The sequence below is a fragment of the Ochotona curzoniae genome, unplaced genomic scaffold (genome assembly GCF_017591425.1).
Source record: "Ochotona curzoniae isolate NIBS_2020 unplaced genomic scaffold, NIBS_Ocur_1.0 scaffold_3890, whole genome shotgun sequence".
NCBI lineage: Eukaryota > Metazoa > Chordata > Mammalia > Lagomorpha > Ochotonidae > Ochotona > Ochotona curzoniae.
Window position 1 is genome coordinate 12,519,771 of NW_024467115.1, and position 15,614 is coordinate 12,535,384.

At 38.7% G+C, this 15,614-nt stretch overlaps 1 protein-coding gene across 1 annotated transcript in view; it reads right to left on the reverse strand.

The window, feature by feature from the left end:
- The window catches only part of EPB41L2 (erythrocyte membrane protein band 4.1 like 2), a 205,214-nt gene that overhangs the window by 61,804 nt on the left and 127,796 nt on the right, over window positions 1-15,614 (reverse strand). The window contains exon 5 of the mRNA XM_040965558.1: window positions 9,511-9,615. Coding sequence (XP_040821492.1) covers window positions 9,511-9,615 — 105 coding nt within the window. The remainder of the gene's footprint in view (window positions 1-9,510; window positions 9,616-15,614) is intronic.

Consider the following 15,614-nt stretch of genomic DNA (forward strand, 5'->3'; position numbering starts at 1 on the left):
TTCACACAGACAGCACCAATCCCAATTACTGGAAAGTTGCCGCAGGGCAGCATAAAGGGTAAAGAAAGCTCTCCGGATCCAGACATACAAGCCATCAGTCTACCAGCGAAATTAATTCTTGAGCCACTTTCCACAACTTTGCCACCCAGAGTACCAAAGGCCAAAGTGGCTCCTTCCTATTTCAGACCCTTATCTGGAAAACTAAATAGGAAGAATTTACCTTGTGCAATCAAGCAGTATCAACAGAAGTGAGTCCTTCCATTCCTTCCTTGGATTTGTACTTCCACAGCACACTCACGCCCATGCTGTGTAAGCTCCATTCCTGCAAGGAGCAAGATGCCCTCCTCTTTCCCCAGGACCACAGCTTTTCAAAGCCTGGGTAGACCATCTTTTTTTCACATGAGCCAGGCATTAGGCTGTTTATGGTCACTGGTGAGTACTAAATTCGTCCCTGTCAACCCATAACTACGGTTGCTTCCATCATTTCTTCCTATGCTATGATTTTAAATGATCACAAGTCGTAAGATTTTTATCAGGGTCCGGGACAGTAGCCTAAAGGCTAAAGTCCTCGCCTTGCCCACACCAGGAACACATATGGAGGCCGATTCATATCCTGGCAGCCCCGCTTCCATCCAGCTCCCTGCTTGTGGCCTGGGAAAGCGGTGGAGGACTGCCAAAAGCCTTCCAACCCTGTACCCGCGTGGGAGACCCGGAAGTCTCCTGGCTTCAAGTCAGTGCAGTTCCGACCTTTGAGGCTGTTTGGGGAGTGAATCAGAGGACAGATCTTCCTCTCTGTCTCTCCTCCTCTCTGTTTATCTGATTTTCCAGTAAAAATAAAATAAAATCTTTAAAAAAAGATTCTGATCAGATTTATGTCATTTGAATAATTAATCAAATGTGTACCTAAGATCACATAAACTGACAGCCAGTGGCAGTATTTTCTAGAAAGCTACACTGCAGCAATGAAAATTCTTCTTGAAAACAGACATGATACAAAATACATGATCCCTTCTCATGAAAATAATGGGCACTATTACTGTCTATGTGATCTTATACACAACTGAAGTATTATCTAGCTAGGTGTTTCTAAGTTTCATCTTAATGAGAAGAATCACCCAGCACATGCTAGAAAGTTATTTATTGCTTGGCAAAAAATTTCATAAAAACCAGCAAAAATAGACTTAATGACTTAAAATAAACACAATTTTACTATGTGTATTACACATTAAATATTTTTTAACAAATGAAATAATAACAATAAACTTGAGTGTGATGTTTAAAGAGAAGGTTGAGTAATTCAATAAGCTGACGCAAAAGGAAGAAAAATTATATCAGCAAATGAGCTAAATGCATGTGGGCATGTGGACACACACAGTTACACCTACATTCTAACCCATGATACATGATAGTACGTCACCATTATGCTTTAGATGTAAAGATAGCACTGCTAGAGCCACATGTGCAAATTTTGGAATCAGAAACACATGGAGTTTGTCTCTCCACAAATTCCTGAGATGTGGGCACATTCCTTGGCTGCTTTAAGCTTTCATTTTCTCAAATGCAAACTGGGGATTACAATATGTACCCTCTTAGGATGGTTCTTTTTAACTACTGACTTATTTTAACTCTTCCCAAAGAACAAATGTTCTAGGCAATTATTTTATCTGAGGGTCTTTAACATCTCATTCTTTTGTAACAAAACTAATTTTTTTTAATCACTCTCAGGTATGAGTCATTTTTCACTTAACTTGATATTATCAAAGGTGATATGTTATACAATTAAAGGATTTTATATGACTATTTATTACAGCTAACCATTCCCTAAAAAAATATAACATGGATGTTAGGTTCATAAAATATAGTTGCAGTAAATGAGTTAGATCAAATAAAAATCAAACCCTTCTTCCTTACAGAAACCTGTCAGATAAAGGCAGTCTTTTCCATGAAGCTGTCCTTGCAAAAATTTTGCCTAGAAATAGAGATAAAACACAAATACCACGGATCCCTTATCACTAACACACTGAGCAGTATGTCTGGTCTAAGTGTTCTGATGTGCAGTTAGTGTCAGCTTCAGGTAATTCATGATCAGGCAAGAAAGAAATTTCGTCAGTTTTATCAAACTTCAAGATAAAAGCAACAAAGCAAAAGCAAAACTCAGAAGAGCTGAAATTCATGTCAGATTCAATAATTTTTACAATTTATTTGTTTGAGTTAACAGAGAGGAAAGAATAGGAGAAAGGAGGGAGGGAAACAGGGACAGAGGTAAGGAGCAAGAAAAAGAATATCTTCTGTCCTGTTTATGCCCCAGATGGCACTAACAGCCAAGAGCTGGGCCACGCCAAAGTCAGGAGCTTTGTGTGTGTCTCCCATGTGCTCACAGGGGCCCAAATACTTGGTCTACCATCTTCCACTACTTTCTCAGGCTCAATACCAGGGGGCTGGAACAGAGAAGCAGCCAGAATTCAAACCAGCATCCACATAGGATGGCAATGCTGCAATTGACAAATTAATCCACTGTGCCACAACAACTCATATTTTAATAAAATTCACCTGAGCTTATTAAAGAAATGAGAAATGCATTTCTTAGGTAACTAAGGAAGGGATATTCATTTATTCAACTTGCTAGTGTTTTTTTCCCCACCTGTCTCTATGTACCCTACTCTACATATAAAACACTAACTCAGTACATAGTTATCTCCAAATAAACATCAAATATGTAAGAAATTAACAACAGCTATGAGGAATCCTCTAACAGCCTTCCAGCAGAAGTTAATGAAAACTAAAATCTGATCCTAAAATATTAGACAGCAATAAACACAGACAAGGGGAGTGAGTTCTATTTTTATTTTCACCAATTTTTTTTTAAGATTTATTCATTTTTATTACAAAGTCAGATATACAGAGAGAAGGTGAGACAGAGAAGAAGATCTTCTGTCCAATGATTCATTCTCCAAGTGGCCACAGCAGCTGGTGCTTTGCCAATCAGAAGCCAGGAGCCAGGAACCTCTTCCAGGTCTCCCACACAGGGGCAGGGTCCCAAAGCTTTGGGCCTTCTTCCACTGCTTTCCCAGGCCACAAGCAGGGAGCTGGATGGGAACTGGAGCTGCTGGGATTAGAACCGGTGCCCATATGGGATCCTGGTAAGTTCAGGGCGAGGACTTTAGCCTCTAGGCCATGCTGCCAGGCCCAGTTTCTAACTGAAATACAACCTTATTTACTTTCTCTCTCTACAATTCCAGTGAAAATGCTGTTCTCCCCTCTATATCTAATCTGTTCTCCCCTCTAAACTCATGCTGGAATTCAGCTCTCATTATTAAGAGGGTGAAAATTTAATCTGACTCCACAGGCTTTGGAAAGTACTTAGGCCCTGATGTGGTCTGCAGGATGGAGCACCCGTGATTGAACTCCAGTGGGTGTCTAAGAAGGAGGACAGGCAGATGTCCTCCCCTGTGATCCCTGCTTTCACACCTGACACCTGCTCCTGTCATGATGCCATCCACTAGGATAATAAGTGGCTAAGGGGGCCCTCACCAGTTCTGGTGCCTTACCATTTGAACAGAAGTTTGGAAATACTCTCCAGAACCATATACCCCATAAATACTTTTTCTGTATAGCTTATCGCATCAGTGGTATTGTGTCATTAACAACAGAAAACAGATTAACACAAATACGGAATCTGTGACACCTCTGCCAAAAAAGAAAAAAAAAACAGATCTAAAACAATTTCTGCCCTTGGGTTACAGTAACATTTTAGCTACACAATGATTAACACCTATGTATTTTTACTCCCATAAACTTGGAGCCTTAGTTCTACTCCCTTCTGGTACTCTGAGAGTGAAACAGGATTCTAACATTTCCCCACAGTATTTTTCAACATGGTTTTCAAGAATCTTAAGGATAGATATCAATTATCTTTCAATAACACAAACATCAACCAAAAATTCAATCTTTGGGCCCACAGTTTGACATAAATTGGTTAAGCTGCCACCAGCACTGCCAACATTCCATATGGCCCCGGGTTGAGTCCCCCAGGCCAGCACCTATCTGGGAGACTCGGATAACCTCCTGACTCCTGGCTTTGGACTGGCCCCATCCTGGTAGCTGTGGCCACCAGGGGACTGAACCAGTACATGAAAGATCACTATCTCTACCGCTTCCTCTTTGCTCAACAAAATCTTTTACAAAATTAAAGCTTCATTATGAAATGCAATGTTTATATTCGTATGATGCTGCAATGGGAAAGACATGAATTAAGAGAATCTATTATACAGATTTCCACGTAGAACACTCAAGGCCTAACTCCAGCATGGGTGGCAAGGAGTATTTGCACACTCCAGGAACATGAATCACAAGGTTTTTAGGACTTCCTTCTCCCTTAGTTTTCATGACATTTCAAATCCTCATGGTCCTCTCTGCTATAATTATCCCCAAAGAACAGTATACCAGGCAAATCAGGCTTCTTACACATTAAAGTAGAGGAGCTTTTTACTGCCAACGACCATTTGGAATATTTATAACATCAACTGTAGGTCATACATCATTTTCAACTTAAAAATTAGTCTGCTATGGGTGTATTAAATTTCAATCTGCATATAGTTGTATTGGCAGGGCCAGACCAAGTGATTCTACCAGCCTATTGTGGCCATGCCTCAAAGATTTAAATGAGGTGGGGGTGTGTGGGTGTGACACAGGAAAGAAAGAGAGAGAAGAGAGAGAATCATCAGAGGATCTCACCAAAATGCAGGTCTGATTTTGCAGTCAGGCTTAAGGGCCTGGAATTTTTCATTTCTGATCAGAGCAGATAATATACTTGGATCCTGACCAAAAGGCTGAGAAAACAACAGAATTTTTCATTTCTAAAAACCTTCTAGGTAGTGCCAAAACTGCAGTTCCTTGGACTACTACCCTTTGGTAGTACAGCCTAGATTTCTCTACATAGAATTCCTGTCAAACATAGAAAGATATTTTTCAAGTTCTTATACTGACACCTTTACTGAAAAAAACATTCTAATTTGTTGACAACTTCCAGCAGCAGGTCTATCAGGGTCATTTCCACATTGTCATATCTAAGCATTTCTTTGAACTTCTCCCCATCTCACTAAGCAGCTATCCCAAAGAGTGCCAGACTCAGGTTTTTTTGTTTTTGTTTTGCTTTTTATTGCAACTTGCTGACTGCTTTCACCACGCAGAGACAGGCAACCACAGGCACCAAAGGAACTGCAGCCTATAACGAGTCGGAGCATACAAGGACTCACAGCAGAGCCCTGACCATCCCCCAAGCTGGACGATACCCTGAGACTCGCAAAATCCCTCTTCCACTTCTGACACAGAATCTCTACTTCACCTAATTTTTGTCTGGCTCCTCTAAATCTTCTCAATAAGGTCTCAACTTTTGGACTTCGGTGCTCAATTATGCACTGCCCAATTTTAGCAAGAACCCTGATTAATAAGTTAGTTTAGCCAGATTCTCTCAGCCTTAATTTCTGATTCCCCCATCGCTTCTCAGCCTTTTGGCTAAGATTAAATGTAATATCTGATTCCCTTTGGTATTTGATAGATTCCTCAGCAGCCCCATTGTTCCGAGGGGTGATGTCAGATCACCCTCTCTAACTTACTGAAAACCCCAAGGCAGTGTCCCTAGAGCTATCAAAATATTTCTAAATAAAATCTTCCAATTTTTTTTAAAGCTTCATTTATTTGAAAGGCAGAGTAACAGACACACACACAGAAGGATAGGGAAGGAGGAAAGGGAGGAAGGAGAAGGGGAGGAAGGGAGTATCTTCCTTATGCTAAATCACTTCCCACAAGGCCACAAGGGCTGTGGCCAAATGGGCTGAAGCCAGGAATTGAGTTTGGGTCACCCACACGGATGGCAAGGCCTGGACTATCTGAACCATCATCTAGTGCTCCCCAAGCACATTGGTCATTTTAATAAGTGCTAGAAGATTTTCAGGAGCTGGCCTGATGCAGAAGCCGGTTACGTCCTCTTCTGCAAGGACACATACTTTATAGCCATTTCAGCTATTCTGCTTCCAACCCAGTTCCCTGCTAATGTGTCTGAGAAATCAACAGAAGATGGCCCAGTGGAGGACCAGGATGGAGTTTCAGCTCATGGCTTTGGCCTTGCTTAGCTTTGTCCCAATCTCAGCCATACAGAGAGTGAACCAGTGAATTAAATATACCTCTCCCCACTCCACTCCAATTCTATCATATAAATAAATAATTTTTAAAAGAATAAAAGAAAAAAATTTTAACGGTTAAAAAAAAACCTCTCTCCTTCAGGCTGGACTCTAACACCCAAAGTTAGAATTATTTTCAAATGCGTAGCTTACTTCGTCACTTCCTTTTGTTATGTACAATCTTGTCAGGTGAGAGAAACTTAACAAGTTCAACTCAACTCACCCTAAGTTACAAACATTAAAAGTATAAAAGTAATCCTACCTAAATCCGCATTTTTCCAAAGGAATTCATAGCACTGAAACAGATCCCTTTGCTTAAAGCAATTCTAATAAAAATTCTAATGCTGGTGTCAGGAGAAAAGTTACAGACTTTCTATATCACAGTCAAATATTCACTGTGCATATAGGAAAACATGGGATTATAAAAGGTTTAACAGGACTGAACACAGAATTTTATGAAATAGTGGCTTATACGTATAAACTGATTTTACATTTGAGATGTTAGCTGCAGTTTCAGGGGTATGGTCTGGCTATCAGATAATGACTGTAACTATTTTTCATAAGGTTAGCTGTGGATAAGACCTGCATTTTTAAGCTCCTCTTTTACATTATAATGTCTGGGTTAAATTCCAAACTGAATTAACAACAAAATTTCAAGACAGTATTTTTCCTTCTAAATCTAAAAAATCTAAAACCCATAGTGATGGATGATACTATAAGATATAGAAACAAGAATGTTATGGATTGGAATAAAATGTTGCTTGAATTGCCTATTTCATTTGAATCTGCATTTTGAACATTTTCCATATAAAAGTTCATATATACACTTTTGACAAACTCTAAAAAATTTTCACACTCAGGATGAAATGAATTGCTTCCAACTCAATGTACTAGCGATGAAATATAGTCACTATGCTAAAACTGAAAGGAAGTTTAGACTGCCTCTTCACAAAAAATATTCATGCAAATATCTGTGGCTTTGCCTCAGCTTCACTTTATGAGAGACTATAGTAAGTATCTGAAATTTCCTTAAATTGAGATAATATACAGTATGGTGGGAAAAAATAAAGTTTATATCCCTGCATCCTGTTGTCAGGTTTCAAACAAAGCAGGAGTGATTGAGTTAAATATAATAACAATAAGTTTCTGAGTGGGAGGAGAGTGGTCTACACAGAAATCTACATCAGAAATATAAAACTTTTTGTCTCGTGATTTTGGAGACTGAGATTTTGCCTACATAAGAAGGAATAAAAATTATACAGCACAAACATATGAAAGCATATTAGATTATGTGTGAACGATTAAATACATTAAATCATATGTAAACACCCATTTCCTAAAAAGTTAATGTCTCAGAAAGAACATATCACTATTCTCCCAAAAACTTTTGAGTTGAAATGTAACTAGAAACAAAATATGCCTGTACTTCCAGGAAGTATTTTTATCTTATATTTCATAAGAAAAACTACAAAGCAAAATAGGGAATTCTAAACTCTTTATTTAGTATTAGCACCTTTTTGTCAATGAGAAAGCTATGGTAAACTCACCCAAACCTACCCTTATCTTGCTCTCTACGTTGGCACAGGTCTACTCTTGATGTGGGCTGTCTCCTGCCATGCGACACTCTATATTGGGATAACTCATCATTCCACTCTTAGATGAAATTACAGAGTAATGAAAAAGAGTTGCACCAATAAGATTTGTGTTCTTAAACATGAGATGGCAAACACAGGGGAAAAATCAATTCCCCTTGAATTTGAAATTGAAGGGTGGTAGTGGAAGGCAAAGACAAGCTCAGGGCAGGACACTTTTAGGTAGACATTCAGACAGAGAAGAAATGGAAGAAACACTGTACACACAAGGAACATTAAGTGCAACTAAATGTAGATTAGCAAGATTCATTCTCAGAGAAAATTTAATGTGTATTGAATATGGTCTGTAAGAGATTACCAAGAAATGACGCTAGACTGAGGTCATTTGATCTACAGCCTTGCAGACCACAATACAGAGGTCAGGTTGTGTATTTTACATAGTTTTAAGCCAAAGAGTAACAGGATCAAATAATCACACATGGAGTAGGCAATCAGTCCAGTTAGGAGATTAATAAACAGTGAAAACCAGGGATGACAGACATTTAAACCAAAGCAAGGTCTGTGGAAAAAGAACGGGAGACACAAGCAGGGGAAAAGAGATCTTGTTGACTTTTTAGCAGGGGGAAAGAGCCAGAGTGGGAAGGAATTCAGAACCACTTTTCAGAGACAGATGGAGTTTAAGGGGAAGATTATCAGTTGCCTTTTGGAAAATTGAATGCAATTAAAATTAGGCAGTTAAGTAAATGGGTCTGAGATTTAGGTAAAAACATGGATGAGATATATATGAAACTATCAAAAGTGAAAATAGGAACTTCCTCTATTCAAATACACTTTTTTTTAAACACAAAATTACTCTTCCAGAAATATTAGATTTCTGAAGGCAATAAAGCCCATTTTAGGTTATAATATGTTACTCTACAATATAATAAACATTCTCCCTTTTAATACAGATAAAATGCTCTTAGGAGTCTACCAACACGTGATTTCAAAGTAGACAATAATAGTCAAAGTCTCACTTCTCTTTTACAGCTTTGAGGCCCAGAAGAATACATGACTGCAAATGTTAGAAAGACTACCTTACAATTAATAGCCCTTAAAAAGCACCCAGTTTATTTAGTCAAATGTGTTATTACTTCTGATAAGAGTATTCTAAACAGTTCTAATTAGAACATTCACTATTCAGCATACAGGCATGCAATTTAACTGTCTTTAGTAAAATGTGGAAGCCACAAATTACTTATCAAGCATTTAAAACTAAGCAAGTTGAGAAAACTTAATTTACACATAATTATCACTTGCAGTACCCTGTGTTTCACTGCTGAGGCATTTAAACAGAAACAAACATGGTATGTAGGCAACTAAAGTTCGCACTCACATTCCTCTATTAACTGTTTCATTCTATTCACTGCAATTTGAATACTAGATACTGGGAAGAAATTCGGGGGTTTTTTTGTTTTGTTTTGTTTACTGTGACCCAGTGTTCTGGGAATCTGCATCCTATCTGTTCATGACATAAGCAGAAAGCACACATCGACACATGCGCACACACAAACTGCCTAATTATGACAGGTGATTCTGCACAAGATCATTTTTCAGTATTTACTTACTTTCAAGAATGAACACAAAATAATTGGTTATAAACATACAGGTTATCTTACAGGTAAACGTTCTTACTGAAATACACTGGTTAGGAAAAAAGTAAAATATTTTCTAAAAAAAAGATAAATGAAATTACTTACTTTCTGCTCAGGATTTTCCTGAAACAAAAGTCCAAAGTAGTCCTTCTCCAAGAGATTCAGGTGTTCACATACTTTGTCAAATAACACTTGGCCCTTAGCACGTTTCTGGAGAAACAGAAATGGTAGCTTTACTCTTCAAATGAATGATTCCACAGATACTATTAAGGAAAGGGCATCATAACAGGTGCCTAATTTTTAGTGGAATATTTTGAAACTTGTATAATTTTTCCATAAAACACATGCTTCCATCAAGTTATATACACTCCTGGAGGAGAACAAGACAGGAAAGGGAGAAGCAGTGAGCAAGAGCAAGCATCTCAGCAGGCTGACCCGGATGTGCCACAGCAGTCCAGGGGTCCCCCAGTCCCTTGAGATGGTCCACGTATAAATCTCCTGTTCCCAAAAAAGGACAGAGTGGGACAAGGAGGATTCTGGTTACCACCTACAACTAAGAAACATCAAAAGCTCTATTGCATGTGTGTTAGCTTAAGATGATCTACACTGAGGAAATCCTGTTTCTCATCATTGCATCTAATCATCTGGCTAAAGAACCTACAACTGTTTTCTTAAAACACCATTTACTTATTCCACAGCAGAATTCCTACTCTACAGACCACACCTGAGGAAACGAGGTAGAGAAGACTGCATAGCCCACACGCAGATCAGGAGGCTAGCATTGACATTATCTAGCTCCTGTAGAAGGGCCAAAGAAAGTACAGTTTGAACTTGTCCAAGGTCAGACATGCTCAGCTGCTGGGCAGGGGCAAACGATTCCCACAGACAAAACCCCCACAAATATTACCAAAAATCTCAGATGCACAGGGAACCTCGCCACCATTATTGAGAATTAAATAAAGTATCAGAATCATATCTTTGGAGTCTACAGATAATGGGATTATCAAGTATAGAACACAAAAGAAACATGCTTTATTAAAGAAATGAGTCTCTTAAAATATCACTATGGGGCCAGGCGCAATAGGGTAGTGGTTAAGGTCCTCGCCTTGAACGCGCCAGGATCCCATATGGGTGCTGGTTCTAATCCCGGCAGCCCCCACTTCCCATCCAGCTCCCTGCTTGTGGTCTGGGAAAGCAGTCAAGGAAGGCCCAAGGCCATGGAACCCTGCACCGTGTGGGAGTCCCAGAAAGAAATTCCTGGTTCCTGGCTTCAGATCGGAACAGCACCAGCCGTTGGGGATTGAATCATCGGAGAGAAGATCTTCCTGTCTGTCCTCCTCTCTGTACATCTGCCTTTCCAATAAAAATAAATATTTAAAACAATATATCACTATGGAAAAGCTACTAAAAGAATTAAAGAGAACAATAATTCATTTATAATCTTGACAGCCAGGATATGATGCAGATAAAGAGAAAAGCAGCAAACTAGAAGGCAGATTTCAAAACACTATCTCAAATGGGGCAATGAAAGAAAAGGGAAAATACGAGACAAAAAGAATAGAAGAAAGAGGACCATTTATACCTCATGAGAGTCCTGAGATCACAGAATGAGGAAGACACAGTAAAAGACACCATGGCTGACAAATGCAACAAGTTTTCAAATTTTAAAAAAAAAAAAAAGACAGTTCTCAAGAAGGATAAATAAAACCTAATAATCTACAGTAATTTCATTTCATTGCATTATAATCACGAGTATTCAACAGACTTTGATATGTACCACTTAAAAATTCTGTAGTAGCTTTTTCCTCATCTTGGAGCCTTGGAAGCCTGCTGGGAACAGGACTTACAGAGAGCCACCGTGTCTGGCAGACTGCAGGCCAAGGCCATTTCTGCTGGCTAGGACCAAGGTCTTGAGAACCAAAGGGAGCACACGGCACTTCCTAAACTGAATGCATTTTATGCCTGAGATGAAAACTGAATTCTTGGGCAAGAAACATATTTTTGGCTACAAAGCAAAGGGCTACGTGGTGACTCCTGCCAGCAAACCTATCAACCAGAATTATTTGGGCAAGATAACAGATGCTCCCTGAAGCAGTGGCGTGGCTCCCACCAAATCCAAAGCGACCTTCCCACAAAGGCCTTTTATATATAATCCATGGGATGATGCACCCCTCAAGGAACTAAACTACTGAAAAGAGAAATGGATTTTCTGGCATTTTTGTTTAAAATAAGAATACACCAGGGGAAGAAACACAGAAGCTAAAAAATTAGATGCAAAGAAGAAAATTGTAACAGAAAATCTAGAAGAGGTTCTACAAAAGCTGATTTGTTTTCTAGATAGTAACTCAAAAGAAACATGATAACTAGCTTAAAGTCCTTCTTATCTTACAAAAAAATGTAATAAATTAATAGACACATATTAGATGTCATATAATAATGCTCCACATTGTAAAATCATATAGTACTGATCTGCAGTCAAGCTGATCTGGGCATGTGCTGACATCAACACCATCCAGTGACTCACTTCAAGTCACTCCACAACACACTCCACAAACAATTCTCACTCAGTGGAGAGGAACTGAGCCGCAACTCCTATTCGTAGTACATGAAACGAACAGGGAAATGCGAGCCAAAATTGTTTCTTCTCCCCTCCCGAATTCTCAAATGGAAGAAATGTGCCATTCATTAGGTTTGCTCACCAGCCCTATCCTCTTAAAAGACACCTAACGACAGATCACTAAACTACTCTAGGCTCAGTTTCATCTCTTTAAAATGGAAAGACCCACCTCAAAAGGGGGTGTTTATCAAAATATTTGGCCTACTAAATTTCTTTATTAAGGGCCAACTGAAATCAGAGGACCTTTCTGAGTTTCTTTTAAAATAATCATTCTATTTAAATACTAACAGGCTTTCACAGTTAATCCAGCCTCATATCATAAATGAGAAAATTAAAGTTGCAGAATGTTCATCTGATCTAATTTCTCAGATTTTCTGAACTTCCTTTAAAAAATATGCCCTTATTTGTGATACCCATAAATATTAGTCTTCCATACATCTACCCAAAATGGTAATTTTTTCTCATTGTCATTATTTGGGATTCTTTTAATAAGCAACTTGAAATCAGGACTACAAGAAAAATTACAAAAACGTGTTTGTTAATCAAGGAAATACAGGGATATTTTGCTTTAAAACTTGCACCCAAGATTGCAATACACAAAGTTGGTTCATTAGCTATCATGACATGGGGTTCTGCCCATGACAAGCAGAACTGACAACATCCAAGACTGGAACACCTCATTTTAACCACAGCTATTCCGTTTCTGATCACAGCTTTCGGCCAATGTGCAGCAAGCCATGGCTCAACTATTTGCTTGGGGGTCCTTGACACCCTCACGGAGATAATAGCTTCTGGCCGAGACTGGCCTACCACTAGCTACAGCATACACCTGGGGAGTGAGTAAACCAGTGGGTATGTGTTCTCTCTTCCTCCTCCCTTCTCTCCCTTCCACCCCTCTCTTTTTGTTGCTTTCATTTTCATATATTTTTAAATATATATAAATGTATATAACTTTTTAAAATTTCACATGTACACCAATAACATTTTATGTTCTACTTCCTTTGCTGTAAGTTACACTCAGAGAAGGAGTTAAGAAAAATCATGTCTAAGCAATTCCTGCAATAGCACATCATGAAGTAATTTGCACACTCACAGGCTGAAAGGCACTTGTTGGACACAGTGGCTCAGTGCCATAATGCCAGCCAAAATTTTAATTGAGTTGAATCTAGAATTCAGGCCTGCTGGATTATCAACTGGTACCAATGCACACTGCCAACTACAATCTTGGAGAAGACACTCATGCACACTTTCACAACTCTATATTTTATTTCACATTGTACTTGAGCACTTCTTTAATAAATTAAACACTGTAAAACAGCCTTTGGACTTTACAGAAATGACAGATGCAGAGAAACCACAAGCTACTCCACTCTCTTAAGAACATGCCATCTTTGCCTCTATGCAGAAAGGGCAGCAGGACTTCTAAAGTCTCTAAACACCCCTTCTGTGACATCAGATTCATTATTATTTCATCCTACTAACTGAAGTGTGATTTTTGTTTCTATTAGTAGAGTCTACATAAAGTATGAATTTTGACAATCTCTCTTATGGTAACACAGAACCAAGTTCATGAAAAATAAAACTACACAGCCATTAATAAAATGTGGCATGCACAATCTAATTTTCCTGTCTGCTTTTACCTAACCTTACTTATACTACTGACCAACAATGTAAAATCAAATGGCTACAAAGAAAAAAATTATTTAATCTTCTTTATGGGTGTGTTTGTGTGCATAAAACATTAGAGCCATCCAAAGGAAAAAGACAAAGCAAGATGACTGAGACAAATTGAAAATAAATGATTCAAATACTAGCAGACTAGATTTGGGGGAACTTTTTCTTAAGAAAAAAGGGGCAACAAGGGTGGATGAAAAAGGTATCCACAGCAGATCCTAATGAAGAAAGGCAGGCTGGAATCTGAGACACTGAGCAAAGTCCCCAGGCCTGTACAGTTATTTGTGGCATTTACTGCTGAGGCCAAAACATGACATTTCTGGAGGTCTCTCAATTTGCGAGGAATTTGCGCAACTGCTTACCAAGGCAGATTACAGTCAATGCCACACACCACTAGCGTTTCATAAAACACCATCACTGTCTGTCTCTGTGTAGGGGTCTCCACACTGCAGTTATTGTGTGCCGAGAAGCCAGTGATGGGAAGTGCACAATGGAATCCATACAGTCCAGCCCCAGAGCTATGCATTTTGCACTAGCTCTAAACTACACCATGCAAATATAAAAGGCGAAGGAAGGAAAGGTATGTCCAGAGCAAAAATAACAACCAATACATTTTTATGGGCATGGGCTGAGAAATCAAAACCATGCAGATGTGGAAAGAGTATCTTCAATAGCATAAGAGCAAGATTTACCAGATACTTGCTTTCCTACCAATCTGGGTGAGCTGTCAGCTCATTTTAGCCCAAAGTCAAGTCAAGCCCCAAGGGGGGTGTGGGGGGGGGACTTCATCTATAATTTTGCGCATGTGTTAAAAATAATCCAGAATTAGGTAAATCATTCAAAATGAAGAAAAAAGTTAAAAGCTTCCTTAATCATTATTAAGAACTAAAACTGAAAGACATTAAAAGATATGTGGACATTATAACATATATATACATACAAAGGGGCTCCAAAAAGCTTATGGAAAATGCAATCACAAGAAAATACAAGGATATTCATTGAGCCTGGTGCTTGATGCACTAGTTAGGATACCGTATCTGAGTACTTGGGTTCAAGTCCTAACTCCATTCTTAAAACATGAGTCAAAAGAGTTTTAAGCCTAACAACAACAACAAAAATAACCACTACATTGCACAGAACAGGCCTTACAGACACTCTCTAGTAACTGATTCTGCATTAAAAAATAATAACATCACATCCATACTTTAACTCCTCAAAGGCAGAGGCATTGCCCATTCTTCTGAATTGCAAGCTAAGACCCTATAATGAGCAGAATGCTTCCAAGCCCATCCGAGTCACCAGTATTCAAACGGAGTATTTTCCCACCCCAGACTGCTGAGCTTTCAAATATTTCAAAATTCTTAACAGACCACACAGTTCATCTCATAAGCAACTAGGCTAGGTTTAAAAAATAGAAAAACACATTTCATCTTTATGCTCTGTAGAAAATGGTACCACGCTTTCCCCTCTTCCCACCCCCCAATCCCCTCCAAATAAAAGCAGTTAATACTGCTACAAACATTAGTAACAAGCAGATTCTATAAAAGCAATAAATACACTGGGAATCACAAACTGAAGTCTGACATTGCCCTTTTTTCTTTTCATAAAGAAAATATAAATGCTATTTTTTTAGTTTTAAAAAATAAAACATGAGTCTTTTAATTTTTGATATGTAACTATGTCCTGTATTTCTAAGGCAGCTGTAAGCCTTAATTTTCTGCATTGCGAAGGATTTCAAAATACAAGAATCAAGTAGGAGACCACAGGGCATCCATCTAGAAGTCCTTCTATCTCAACAAAGCCAGACATGTGTGTGGGAGGTCATGCCAGGAAACAATTTTCACTTTTCTCATGTGTATGCTGGCTCTGCAGCAAAGCCGAAGCCAAGCTCCAAAAGGAAACTGCGGAAAAGCTCACA